At 59.2% G+C, this 14,142-nt stretch overlaps 1 protein-coding gene across 3 annotated transcripts in view; it reads left to right on the forward strand.

Moving 5' to 3' along the window:
• The first annotated feature begins 394 nt into the window (after positions 1–394).
• The window catches only part of UNC5A (unc-5 netrin receptor A), a 64,645-nt gene continuing 50,897 nt past the window's right edge, over positions 395–14,142 (forward strand). For all 3 annotated transcript variants that reach the window (XM_043912347.1, XM_043912345.1, XM_043912346.1), the window contains exon 1: positions 395–682. Coding sequence is in view for 2 of the 3 variants with exons in the window: in XM_043912345.1 (XP_043768280.1) it covers positions 613–682 (70 nt within the window). In the remaining variant the exon portion in view is untranslated. The remainder of the gene's footprint in view (positions 683–14,142) is intronic.

A 14,142-nucleotide genomic window follows, 5' to 3' on the forward strand; every position in this document is an offset into this window, starting at 1 on the left:
TGCAGCCTGGCGCCGCGCCGGGATCGCTGCAGCCTTGGGCCCCTCCCGGGCCACCTGTGCGCTGGCTGGCGGGCCCGGGAGAACCCGGATCCGGAGAATCGATCCACTCCGGGTTTCAGACTTTTGGCCGGTCCCTGGAGATCGCGCAGGGAGGTGGGAGGCCTCCCGCCCACCACCCCAGCCCCTCCCTGGGGGAGCCTCGGGCAACGCCGAGAGGGATCCCCAGAGCTGGGGGTGGCCCGTTCGCGCGGCGCGGGGCTGCTGGGCCCCTCCTTCCTCCCCCCCGCCCCGCCCTGACGCCGCCCAGCTCCGTCGCTCCAGTCCGGGTTTTGCGGCGCCCGCCGGCCCGCTCCCCGGCTGCGGGCTCCGCGCGGCGGCTGGCTCTGTGCGCGGCGCGGCTGGCGCTGCGCTCCGCCCCGGCTGCATTGCTGCGCTCCCGGTGCCCAGGGGAGGCACGCGCCGCTTGCGCCCCGCAGCCGGCCGCCCGGAGGCAGCGCAGTCCGCTGGCATGGGCCCTGGGGGTGACCGGGGCCGGGGCTCTGGGCTGAGGCGCTGAAAGGCGCCCTCCTGTCCGCGGGGCCCCGCGCCCGGGCCGCCCGCCTGCCCGCGGCCATGGCCGTCCGGTCCGGCCTGTGGCCAGCGCTCCTGGGCATAGTCCTCGCCGCCTGGCTCCGCGGTTCGGGTGAGTCACGCGCGCGCTGTGGGGAGGCTTGCGGGGAACCGTGCTCGCTAATGCTCGCGGCTCTAGGGGTCCCTGACCCGCGCTGCCGGACCGGGTTGGGAGCCCCCCGAGGCCAAACTTTGCGAGGCGGGACGCGGGGGCCGCCTGTCGCCGCTGCGTAGCTTCCCCGCGCGCTTCCCCGGAAGCCTGGGTTCTGCCAAGTCCAGGAGCAGCTGTCAGCGCGTGGGGCTGGCGAGTGTAGACGCCCCACGCCTCCAGGCGGGGGAAGTTTGCTGGTTGCCCGGCCCCAGCAAAGGGTTGGGGGTTTAGATCAACGCCCCAGGGAATCTGACTTGGCCGGTTAGCAGGTGAGAGGGTTTTGACCACATCCCAAGTGCCCAGGAAATTGAGGACGGGGTTTAAGACACGGTTTCCCGGCAGCATCTGCCCCAAACAGCTACTCACAATTCCCAGCTTGGCACCTGGCCGCTGCCCACGTCCGGAACACAGTGTCCTCCTCTGTCCCCGCCACACACTCTCGCACACGCGCACACTCAGGCGTGGAGGCGCATACACCAGCCCCCGAGCCCTTGCAGTCCCGCACAGTCTAAGCACCAGGGTCCGGGGCCCCGGGCTGTGGCTCCTGGCCTTCCTGGTGCATAGGGACCAGAGTTGTGTGAGTGGAAGCTCTACCGCTCTCCCCACTCCGTTTCTCTCCACAACCCTTCTCCCTCCCCTCGTGTCCCTTTGCCCACCCTCACCTGCCCCATAACTCAGCCCTCAGCCCACTCCTGGGGGTGGGAGGAGTTCCCCTGCATCCTTTGTCTGCTCTCCCAGAGCTTCCTTCCACCTAGGCTGAGTTGTTGGGGCCTCCTGATGGCTGCCCGCCCCCCTGCACTTAGCAGAGATGAGCATCTATGTGGACAGGAGGGGGTCATTTGTGTGATCAGGGGGGCATGGAGCTTGCCCTAGCAATTCTTGATTCTTGCAGCCCTGAGACCCTGGGGGCTGCCGCTGAGCCTGGCCAGGCCATTGTTAATCCCAGGGGTGTCAGAAGGCAGCACTGGGGTTCCTGAGAAAGGAAGCCAGACTGGAGAGGAATGAGTGAAAGCTCAGAAACCAGCCTGATGATTGAGGCCGATGTCCGTTTCCTTCAAGGGTCTCTGTGTAGTGCATCCTGCATCCACTGGCTAGCCGCCCTCCCCACCCTGCCCCCCTCCCTCACCCCATCCACCTTCCATCACCCCAGCATCCACCCACCGAATCCTCACTTTAACAAACCCCTCTGCCCCCTGACCTCCCCTCCTTATCTGGGAGGTTGCACTGCCACTGGCTGTGTGTTCCTGTTGCACACACGTGCGTGTTAGGAGTATGTGTGCATCGCTCAGGGGGCATGGGTTGAACCACTGACCATGGTGAGCTGGGGGGTGTTCATGCTCCGCGCACAGGGGAGGTGTTGCTAGATACTCGGTAGGGGCCCAGGGCTTGTTTACTGAGTCAGATGCATGCGGGAAGGTTGTGTGGTCATATCTGCATGTCGCCCACGTGAGCACGTGTGAGGGCTCTGGGTTGGCATGTGTGCCCTGGCGATGACGGGGGCTGGCGATGTGTGCAGCCCAGGTATGCGTGTGGCCAGATGAGCGTGCGTGGTGGCAGGCCCGCTGCACGTGTGTGACGGTTGTGAGCAGTGGCACAGGTGAGCATGTGTAGACGAGAGGGTGATGGGTACTGGTGAGTCCGGGTGACGCAGCCCCGGGGGGTGCTGCGTGGATCCCTCAGGAGGACATAGAGTCCAGGAACCGCATCCCAGGGCCGTGGGGCACCTGTTGGGGCCTCGTGCAAGGTTGCCCAGGGCGCTGGCGGGTGGGCATCAGTGCCGCAGGGCTGCCCTGGAGCAGAGCCTGCCTCCGGCATCAACCCTCAGGCCTGCGTGAGGGGCTGCTGAAGGGCATGGGGTCCTTCTTGTCATCTGGGGCCCCTTTACTGCTGGCCCCCGCAGGTTCCAGGCACATGTGCCCAGCAGGCTGGCCCTGCGCTGACCCTGGCTCCTCCCGCATCGCCCATTCAGCTCCTTGGCAACAGCAGCCAGTGAAAAATGGGTCTGAGGGAGGGACAGCCAGTCAGGCTGCAGGGGGCGCCAGGGGCCAGCAGGACCGGAGCCTCCTGCTCCCCAGGCCAGGTGTCCACCCTCTGTCTAAAGCCTGTCCCTTGGCACACTCACCCAGGGGGCCCTCTCTGTGCCCCCACACGCAGAGACCACCTGTCTCACAGGCTTTTCCCATTCATATCCACTCACTCAGCTGGCACCTGCCTCCCCGCCCCTGTGGGCTGCACACACCTGCCGGCCTCCTGGTCTCAGATCTCTGCACTCCTGAGTGGAGGGGCCCACGGGGAACTGGACCTCCTGAAAGGGGGGACTGGGGGGCATCCCTGAGCCGTGGTCGCTTCCTCAGCCCCTCTCCCACCTATAGGGTTGATCCGGACCCACTTTCCACCCCCCATCAGCTGGAGTCGTTGGTTGCTGGGAGGGGGTCTTCATTCTTCAGGGCTAAGAGATACCCTGCTCTCAGTCACCGTGCCTTGGGAGGGGCGTCTGCTCTTTGGTGGCCCCCCAGGCACCCACAGGAGAGGGCTGGTCCTCTGGCCCTCCTGCTTCTCCTGCCCTGTGCTGGGAGGAACTTCCTTTAGGAGCCTGGGGACTGGCCCTGATGCAGGTTCCAGACCCTCTACCTAGAGGCACTGATGGACCTGGTTCCTAGGAGCAGCCAACTTTGGCCTCAGCCAGGGGCCAGGGGACTTCCCAGGTGGCGCTAGTGGTAAAGAACTCACCTGTCAGTGCAGGAGATATAAGAGACACAGGTTTGATTCCTGCATGGGGAGATCCCCTGGAGAAGGGCATGGCAACCCGCTCCAGTATTCTTGCCTGGAGAATCCCCATGGACAGAGGAGCCTGGTGGGCTACAGTCCATGGGATCACAAAGAGTTGGACATGGCTGAAGTGACAGCAAGCACGCACAGGGGCCAGGACTCCCCTGTCCTTAACAACCCTTTCTCTTGCCTTGTGCTGCTCTGGGCCCCAGACCTGCAGACTGAAGCCATGAAGTCTCAGAGGCAGAAACTGCCCTGAGCCAGGGATGACGAACTTCTCCAGGGGAAGGCCCTAGTGCTGGGCTTGGCTGCCTCCTGAGAACAAGTGTACACACACACACACACACGCACATGCATGCATGCACACACATGCACACATGCACGCACACACACCCCATGCACACACATACACACATTATTTCATGCACATGCCCAGACCTGCTCTTTCCAGGCCAGCCTTCTCCTGCAGTCCGTCCTCCCGGGCCCCCTCCCCCTTTCCCCCAGCCTGGGGCAGGAAACCTTCGAGTCTCTCTTGGCTCTAACCTTCTCCTTCACACTTCATGTCTAATCCGTCACCCGGTCCTCCAGCTCAGCCCTCCTTGTGACTTTGCTCGTGTCCCTCTCCTCCTTTGTCCTCCCCACCCCAGCCCTTTCCCCCTCACCTTTCTCACCTGGGCCGGTGCCATGGCCACCCCTCACTCCTTCCCTCCTCTGCATCCTCCACCTAGACTGATGCCGCTGGTGCCCAGGCTGGAATGCACGAGAACGCCTTCTGTGGCACCCCAGTGGCAGCAGGTAAAGTCTGAACCCCGAGCCCAGGAGCCCTTAGGGAACGCCTGCAGCACACACATCCCTGGGCGGACATGTTGGCAGGTTAGGTGTCCTCCCTGACTGTGACCGCTGGCGGGCTGGCCATCCGCGCTCCCAGACAAGCTCTGGCTTCCACCCACTGTACTTCCCCTACCTTGCAAAACGTGGTGCCCCCTCCCCCAGCCAGCCAGCCCCGATCCCCATCCTATACCCCAACATCCTCAAACTCCGGTCAGGACCAGGCCAAGCCCTCGCTGCTGCTACTAGTCCCCACTGTGCTCATCTCAGCCCCCAGCTCCAATCCAGCCCCCTCCAAGAGGCCTCCCTCACTCCTCGTAAGACCCGTGTCGGGGCCACGGCCCACTGGTAAGCTCCAAGTGGGCTCCAGGACAGAGGTACTGATTCTTCAGCCCTGGAGTGGCCTGGAGCAGCTGCCAGAGGCATCTGGGGTGGGGGGGGGGGGAGGGCACCTCCTCACTCATGCCAGGGCTTCCCACAAGTATTGCCATTGTCGATGGCACCATGACCCTGTTCTCAGCCCCCAACATGCTCCGAGTCATGGCCAGTCAAATGCTTATTTCTCTCTTTATTTCCTCTGCTTGAGTTTGAGTTCTCTGGCTAGGCAGGGGGGCGGCGGGGTGGGAGCTGTGGCTGGGGAGTGGGGAAAAGTTTGCTCTGTCCCCTCGCAGCTCTCTTTGTCCCGCCCCCCCCCCCCGCCCCAGTCCCTGTGCCTAAACACAGACTGCCTTGGAGCCAGCACCAGCTAGCTGATGCCCCCACACAGATGGCAAACCAGCTCACCGGAGGCTGTGTGTTGTGGGTCCCTCACACAGGTGCACCCATGTCTGTGGAACAGGAACCTTGCCCACCCCAGCCCTCCCAGGCATAGATGTTCCCAGGTGGGTGTCTTCTCATGCAAATAATGTAATTCTGGGCCCCGGACCTGCAGACTCTAGCCCCTGGAAGGTGGGGTTGAGGGGCACCCCCCTCTGGTGGTGCCACCCATCCTGACCCTGACCATCTGTCCGAGTGGCCTCTTCCTCAGGCCCCAGCCTGATGCTCAGGTCTGGTGTTGACACCAAGACTGGAGGCTCTGTGAGCACCAAGCAGGGCTCCCAGTTCCCAGACCCAGCAGAGCCCAGCCCCAGGCCCCAACCCTCCTCACCACCCAGATGGGCGCCCAGCTTCCTGCAGTCAATTCTGCTGACCCAGCTCTCCACTCCCCTGTCTGCTCCCGTGAGAGTGGCACTGAAGGGTCCTCCTGTGGCTCAGATGGTAAAGAGTCTGCCTGCAATGTGGGAGACCCGAGTTCCATCCCTGGGTCGGGAAGATCCCCTGGAGAAGGAAATGGCAACCCACTCAGTATTCTTGCCTGGAAAAATCCCATGGATGGAGGAGCCTGACATGCTACAGTCCATAGGTTCGCAAAGAGTGGCACACAGCTGAACGACTTTATTTTACTTCCTTTCCTGCCTCTGGGGAGCCCGTAAGGTGGAGTGAAAAGGGCAGGGCTTTGGAGGCAGACAAGGCAGGCAAGTTTCAGTCTAAGCCACCTGACCTTAGATGAGAACATTTTGCTCCCCAGCCTGTTCCCACCTTTGGAGAATGGGGTCACCTCTGCTCCCTGGGGTTAGAATAACGAATTGATGGGCAACACTGAGGGCCCAGGTGGACCCCAACATGGAGCAGCTACCCGTGTGCCTCCTTCCTCCATTTGCCCTGCCTTTTGAAGGGAAGTGAGTTAGGACAGGGTGGGGTCTTAAGCTGTGTCAGGCCCAACCTCGTATATAAGAGAGAAGACCATGTCTGTATAAGCTGTTTCGCCTCCTGCTGCCCCTGGGAGAAATCATTGCTTCTAGTTGGAAGAAGCCTCCTACCCACCCCGCCTCATCTATGCTCACACCACCCCTCACAGGGCGCCTGGTTCAGACACTTGATTCAAACACCAGTCCCCACAGTGTGCAAAGAACTTTGGAGGTTCTGTGAAGATGATGATTTGGGCCCAGTTTGTCCTGGATCTGTGGTGACCAACAGAACATGGCAGCAAAGCAGGGGTGGGCATCCTAGATGCAATTCAGTTCTGGTTCAGACTCTGCCATTGGTGCTGTGTGACCTTGAACAAACCACTTAACCTCTCTGGGCTGTCTTCCTCTGTGTGCTAACGGGCTGGGCGGGATCACTACTGGGGGCTATGCCCAGACAGGCTGCCTAGTGAGCCTGAGATAGACTGTGCCCTCAGCAGCAGGTTCCCCCAGGAACTGTTCACACCTGCCCAGCACCTGCCAAAGCCACCACCCACGCTGGCAGCAGCTGCCTGTGTTGCCTTGGAGCCAGGCGGCTGCTGCAGCAGGGCCGAAGGTGACTGACACAGAGGTGGGAGCTGGGAGTTCCAGCACCCTGGCAAGGAAGCCAGGTCCTGTTTAGCTGGTTGAACACCCCCCAGTGGCAAAAACAGGCCTTCGCAGGATGCCCAGAAGGTCAGCATGCCAGTGCCTGAGGCCTACCCACTTCCCGGGGACTGATAGAAGATGCCGCAGACAGCCTTTGGCCCCCTAGGAGCTAGAACCCCAGGCATGTGTAGGAGGTGGTAGGGTGGTTGAGTTGGCAGGCTCTGGGGTCTGGGTTTGGACCAGGACTCCAACGAGGGTGAGGCAAGGGAGGGGCCTAGGGTGCAAGATTTAAGTCGTGCAAGTGCAGGGTCTGCCCCTGGGAGCAAAAGCTTCCTTACATCTGTGCTCTCGACACCCTCTGCCTCACCCTAGTCCTGGCCATGGATGTAGCTGCTCCCTGTATTCCTTCATTTCATGTCTCTAAAATATCATGTGTGCATGCGTGCTAAGTTGCTTCAGTCGTGTCCAACTCTGTGTGACCTCGAGGACTGTAGCCTGCCAGGCTCCTCTGTCCATGAGATTCTCCAGGCTGAGTGGTCTGCCATTTCCTCCTCCGGGGGATCTTCCCGACCCAGGGATAGAACCCGCATCTCTTATGTCTCCTGCATTGGCAGGAGGGTCCTTCACCACTAGCGCCACCTAGGAATCAGCCAAAATATTATAAAAGGACCTAATTCACAGGGTCCTTGTGTGGGTTAGGCAGACTGATGCATGTCCAAACTGGCATACAGAAGGTGCTCAATAAATGTGAGCAATCGAGGTGACGGATATGACAAAGGGCACTGTTCCTTCCTCTCCTCTCCCACAGAGAGTGGGGGAGTCCTCCCTCTTTGTGGGAGAGGGTGCAGCTAGGGGTCCAGGAAAGAGGGCAGAGGCCTGAGGATGGGGGCTGGCCTGGTGTCTTTTCTCTGCCCCCTTTGAGGGATGACAGGGGTAGGGCGGTGATCAGAAGTCCCCTGCCCCTCCCTGTCTCCAGAGGGAGAGTGGTCATTGGCTGGGCCATCCCAGCCCTGTTTGAGATGGAGGAGACAGGGAGATTCATGGCCATCAGGAGAGGCCTAAGTCGCAGCTACTCCCCAGAGTAGGCCACAAAGGGCATATCTGAGGTCCCACTTAGAGGGGGGAGGGGACTCAACTCCCTGCCTGTCCACAGTGAGAGCACCAGGGCCCCATGTTCTGATGGATGAGTCCCCCAGATCCAGGCGCCTCCCCACGCCAGGATGTCAGAGCCGTGTCCCTCTGGAAGGCTCGGGGTCACCTTGAGCTCCAGGCGAATGCGTGGCTGAGGTTTGGGGAGGGGCAGTCAGTCTAGACTGATCCTTGGAGAGGGAGCGCTGACCCCTGTAACCCACCCCTACCGTAGACCTCCCCAGCCAGGGTGGCAGGTGCGGGTCCCCGTGCCCCACCCCAGCAGGTCTAGCCCAGCGCCTGCAGGGAGATACACCCCGATTTAGACCCTACCCCTTCCTTACTGGAGCACAGACCAGATGGAGTTGAGGGGCTGTTGGTTTTTCCCATATCCACATCTTTCCAGCCCCTCTCTCCCCCTCCCCCACCAAAATAAAAAAGGGGGATGACGGGCACTAGCAGGTAGGAATGATTCCTTATCGTCCCAGCGTGACCGGAGCCTTCTCCTCTTCCCAAACAACCCCCACCACGTTGTCCCGGATAGCTTGGCGGGCGGGGGTCCGGGGCTAGCGGCAAGCCTCCCGCTGGGCGGGCGAGCTGCTGGGCACGTGAGCGGCCTGGGGCGGCAGGTGCCCGAGCCAATAGGAACGCGAGCCCAGGGATTAGCAATTAGCCGCGGCGCCCGCCCGCCCGGGCCCTGGGGAGGGGCGCGCCCCGGGGCCATCCTGGGAGAAGGGGCACCGAGCGTCCAGCTCCGCGGCCTGGACCCCGGCCCCCGCCCCCCGTCCCCGCCCGGCGCGGGGTAATGAGTGCGCGGTAAACTCGGCGGCCGCGCGGGGAAGGGGCGGGATCCCTCCGCCCGCCAGCCCGCCTGCGGCCGCCCGCCGGATTAGCGGCTCTTTGTTCCGGGCCTGTTAACAAGTTCCTGGCTGAGCGCTCGGCTGCCGCCCGGGGAGCAGGCGTCCAGCCTCCGGGCAAGGCGGCCTCTGCGGCTCCTTGGTTCCCGCGCTCGCCCGGCTGTAGCTCTCACCCCCGCCGCCTACCCCTGGGTCCCCAGAGAAGTGGCCGGGCGGTGGGCCCCTCTGGCGGTCTGGTGGGGGTAGCGCTTCCAGAGCCGCCCCCCCCCCCCGCCCCGCCCCGCCCCGGCTGACCTCGCTGCGGAGAGGAGGAGAGTGCTGGAGCACCTCCCGTAGGCGTGCGCCGCTGGGGTCCGGCTCCTTTTCCAGACGAGGGAGGGTACGGCTTCCCGAGGTCCCGCGTTGCCATCCTAGGCAGGCCTGGGGTTTCAGGATGGGGTTTGGATGTCTCCTCTTCTGCTAAGAGGATTTGAAGACTGGGGCGGGAATAGGAGGAGGCTTCGGTGCCTGAAACTGTCACATCTGTGGTCATAGTTACCTTGGTGATGGTAGGAAACGTGTCCAGTGCTGGACTCTACCGGCATCATGTGATCAGAACCGCAGGACCACCCAGGAGGTAGGTGAGGTTAGTCCCATTTGTTAGATGAGAACATTGAGCCTCAGAGAAATGGCAGAGCTGCGACTTTGTTATTGCTCGGCCTCACCTCCCCCACCCGCACCAGCAGGGACCGGAACAGAGTCCCTTATGTCCGTTTACTGTCAGGGCCTTGTCTGGGGTCCCATGGACTTAAAAGCCCACTGGAGAGTCACGGGACCTTGCTTCTCTGCATGATCTTGGGCTAATCCGAAGTCCGTGTGTGTGCTAAGTCTCTTCAGTCGTGTCTGACGTTTTGTGATCCTATAAACTGTAGCCAGCCAGGCTCCTCTGTCCATGATATTCTCTAGGCCAAGAAAACTGAAGTGGATAGCCATGCCCTCCTTCAGGGGATCTTCCCAGCCCAAGGATCGAACCTGCGTCTCTTAGGTCTCCTGCATTGGCAGGCAGGTTCTTTACCACTTGCTCCACCTGGGAAGCCCCCGGTCTCCCAGAGCCCATTTCCCCCCTACACCCTGCCTCTTCATACCACCCTGCCACCAGGGTACAGGCTCTTTCTAAACCTGGGCTGGGATGTCCAGGCCACAGGATTTTAATTATAAAAATCCTTGGGGGTCAGCTTTCCGACTTAGCCAGGGCCACACATACAGGATGACTGGGACTGTTCAAAACAACTTTCTTACATGAGATGGAATCTTGTGGGAACCTCCCCCAGATAGTTCTTGACTTCTTCTGGGGCCACAGTGGCTGGATTCTCCCTTTTCAGTTACTTAATACAAGGCCCCGTCTGCCCTTTCCCAGGTCAGGCACCTCCTGGCCACACAGCTGTTCCTCATGTAGCAGGTTCCAAGTCCCCTTCTCTATCCCCGACGTCTTTGTTAGCTTCTCTGGATATCAGTCCCAGGAGGGCATTCCACTGTGACATAATACTCTGGCATGGACTGTCATAGGATACTAAGTGTGTCTGTTGCAAATATTGAAAAACCCAGCCCAAATGGCTTAAGCAAAGAAAGAGAGTGGGAAGGATTTTTTGCCATGTGTAACTGAAAGGCCAGGGGTAGCTCTGGCTTCAGGCGTGGTTGGATCCAGGGAAAACATGTGACCAGGATTCACCCCTCATCTCTGAGCTGGCAGGGAAGGGAAGTGTTGCTGCCACTCTCCAAAAACCTTTCCTCTCACAGTCCCAAGGTAGCTGCCAGGAATTACCAGAGCTACATCCTTGCAGGCCCAATCCAGGAAAAAAAATAGAGACTCTCTCTTCCCTTAGCCATCCAACAAATGTCCTGGTCTCTCCTCATTGTTCCAGCTCAAACGCTGTCAGAATGAGCCAGTTCCCCACAGCCAGTGGTTATGGTCGTGCAGGTTAGCTTGGGCCCAAGCCACCTATGTCACTGTCCTCTTAGCAAGGCTGTTTGCCACCACTCACAGCTTCTTGTCCAGGGAGAAGGGATGGGCACAGGGTCCTCATATTTAACCAGTATGCTGTCAGTGCATTTTATCCAAGTATCTAATAAAAATCCTGACCAGCTCAAAGGGCACAGCCTGAGGCTCAAAGGTAAAGACCCAAGTGTGGACCAACATTAGTCATTTAATCGGCTGTGTTAGAAAACAATGCTGGCCATTCCAAAGATTTTGTGTTCCCTTTAATGTGTTATCACCCAGTTTGTGCATCTACATTTGCAGATCTTGAGATATTTTATCAGGTACCTGGCTGAAGTCCAGGCACACTGTCTCCAGTCCGGGCCTAACCTATCAGGGCAGTAACTCTGTGATAAGGGAAGCTGGCCTGGTGTGACAGGTCTTTGGGGGTCCCAGCTTGTCCCCCAGGGTCCCTGCTAGCCTTGGGCATCTGAAGCTGGCTCAGATGCGCTCCCGGAATCATGCCTGGGGTCTGCATCAGGTTCACCGGGATGTGGCCGTTGCAGTGGACAATTGTTGGGTTTGTATCTGTCCAACTTCCATTCCTAGCCCCACCGGGACCCTCTGACCTCTCTTCTGATACAGGCATGGTCAGTGTTCAGCAGGGCCCTTCATCTTGAAAGCAGGGCCCAAGTAAGGCAGGTTGGTAAATTCCCTATCCTGGTTCCTTTCCTGCTTCAGAGCCTGCTTTTTAAGCCTCTTTCCCCTTCTCTCAGCAACCTACTTTCTCACTAGAACTTCCCCCTTTTTGCTTAAATCTGTGAGAATCGACTTCTGTTGCTTGCACTCAAAGAACATAACTGACGCATCCACTGAATAAAACTTTTTTGTTTCTTGAATCACAGTCGGCTCATCTCCTGCCCCATGACTGCTTCAGGCCTGTGCCTGGACCTGGGGTGTGGTTTATTAGGACCTAGAGACCTGAGCTCATTCACAGCAACCACTCAGCCTGTCCTGATCTCGCCTCTTGCCTTCGGTGCTTTCTTACTAGTGTTTATCCTACCTCTCCACGTCAGTGTCCTCAGGTGTAAAATGGTAGAGTGGAGAGGCCGGCCTTCCAGCACCTCCCAACCAGTCAGAAGGCCCGCCCTTTCTTGGGCCTCCTCCTCCAAGCCCCTCCTGCCCCAGGTTGCTTTGGCGTTTCCCACAAGCCTCTGCTGGGCCTGAGCTTAGGCTTCCCAGCTTGGTTCTCCATTCCGTGCCTCCCATCAGTGGCACTGTTTTTGGTTGGTGGCCAACTTTCCATGTTGGGCATGTTTGGTTAGAATATACTGCCCTGACACTTTCTGAGAGTGCTTTCCTTCAGATCTTTTGGGATCACACAGCCAGAGGCCCATCTTTGAGACCCACTCAATCTTCTCAAGACCCCCTTGCTTTTAAGACTCCTGGCTCCACTGAGGGGGCTTGTCTTTGAGGTGAGTTGCCTGAAGCCTGGCACGCATAGGCTAGGATGCCCTTCAGAGGGTGGTCAGCCTCCCCTCCCCAGCAGTGATATGCTGGTGAATGTTTAACAGTTGGCTCTCCGGGAAAGTGCGGGACAGAGCTGCCAATTTCTATGGTGTAAATACTCCCACGATGGCCTATTTCAAGCTACCGATGTGATGTTGACCAGCTTGCAAAATTCCAGAAATTTTAACAACAGGCTCTCCTAAGCCAGGATGAGCTGGCTTCGGCACACTGCTTTCCCTGGTCACCCCAGCCCTCTGAAGAAGTGGTCACAAAAAGGGAGTGACAATGGCTCCTTAGGCCTCTCCCCGCTGGACCCATTGACCTCCTCAGCTCCTTAGTGGACTGTGGGATGGGGTGTCAGGCACTCGACGGTTAAGAGTCAGGGCTCTGAAACAGAATCCTAAGTTAGGTGACCTTAGATAGGTGATTTCAGCTCTCTGTGCCTTGATTTTCTCATCTAGAAAATCTGGATAATGAAAGGCTTCTACTTGGTAAGGTTGTGAGGATGAAATGAGTTATTATGTTTGGAACACTTAGCCCAATGCCAGACCCAGGCTGGATGCTCTATAAATGGGAGCTGCTGCAGATGCTGCGTGGACATCGACGGGGATGCTCACTCTTGGCCTCCCTCTGTGACACCCCCTTAAGTGGGGGGGGAGCAGGTTCTTGGTTGACAACAGTGGCAGGGAGCATCAGGGCAGGACCCTGCAGATCTAGAGTCTTGGGAAGGTGCTCCTTCGGGGGTGATGGGCACTCATGAGGGCGCCTGAGAAGGAAGGTTGATGTAGTGAGAGATGCCTCATCCAGAGGACTTCACCAAGTGCGACTCCTGAACAGCCTGGAAGCCAAGGTGGGTTCCCATGACATGCAGAGCAGAGAGGTGGTGGGGGCCACAGCAACATTCAAGAGCCCAGACAGGCCAGGCAAGGACAGCCCATCTGCTGACCTACAGACTAGATTGTGGCTTCAGAGCTGGCCCTGGCCACATCACTTCCTCTGTTCCCAACTGTGGGTGTCCCAAGGCCGGAGGAGGAGAGGGACTCTGCCTGAGACCTTAGCGTGTGGTAGCGCTGGCCAGACAGTGAAGGGAGGGGAGGGAGCACACAGGCATTCCCTGGCGACAGCGTGTGTACAGGGGAGCCAGGAGGCACAGCCTGGCTGAAGCAGACGGTGCCTGTGGGGGACCAGTGAGCGACAGGGCTGGCTACATCGTTGAGCTGGGGAGTGACAGGCAGTGAGCAGTGTTTAAGGAAGATTAATCTGGCAGCACATGGAGGATGGATGAGAGCAGAGAGAGGCTGGAGGCAAGGAGACCAGCCAGGAGGCTGCAGCGGTCATCCAGGCAAGAAATGACGAGGCCTCCCTTCTCAGGGATCAGGCAGTGGGGATGGAGTCAGAGAGATGGATGTGGGAGACATTTGAAGGGAGGAGCCACTGCATGTTGCATGTAGGGGGTGAGGGATGGGAATGAGGCAAACATGATTCAGAGCTTTCAAGCCTGGGAAAGTGATGTCAGAAGCAGAACAGGGACGGGGAGCCTCAGCACGGGAGAAGCTGCAAGCAGGCTTTACAGAGCTGTGAGCTTCACCCTGCCAGGCCCTGCCTTGAGCATGGACATCAGTCAGGGACTTTGGCCACAAATAACAGAAACTGGTTCTAGTCAAGTGAAGCAAAGAAAGTATAACCGGGGTGGTCAGGGCTGGCAGATCCAAGGGGTAACCGAGGGAGAGACAAAATCATGTCTTGGAGAGAAGTCCTCAAAAGGTCAGGGCGATGATGGGGCAGTCCTGTGTAATTCAAGGCACTGTAGGCAGGAGGGGGAAGTGGATTTGCTTTGTTCTGTATAGCCTTAGAGCGTAGGGTCAAGACCAGCAGGTCAGACATGAGAAACTGAGAAAGACCTTCCTAACAAGCAGTGACACCTGTGGCCTTGGCAGGCAGGGAGCTCCCCATTGGTGGGGCTAT

Source organism: Cervus elaphus, chromosome 9 (assembly GCF_910594005.1).
Source record: "Cervus elaphus chromosome 9, mCerEla1.1, whole genome shotgun sequence".
Taxonomy (NCBI): domain Eukaryota; kingdom Metazoa; phylum Chordata; class Mammalia; order Artiodactyla; family Cervidae; genus Cervus; species Cervus elaphus.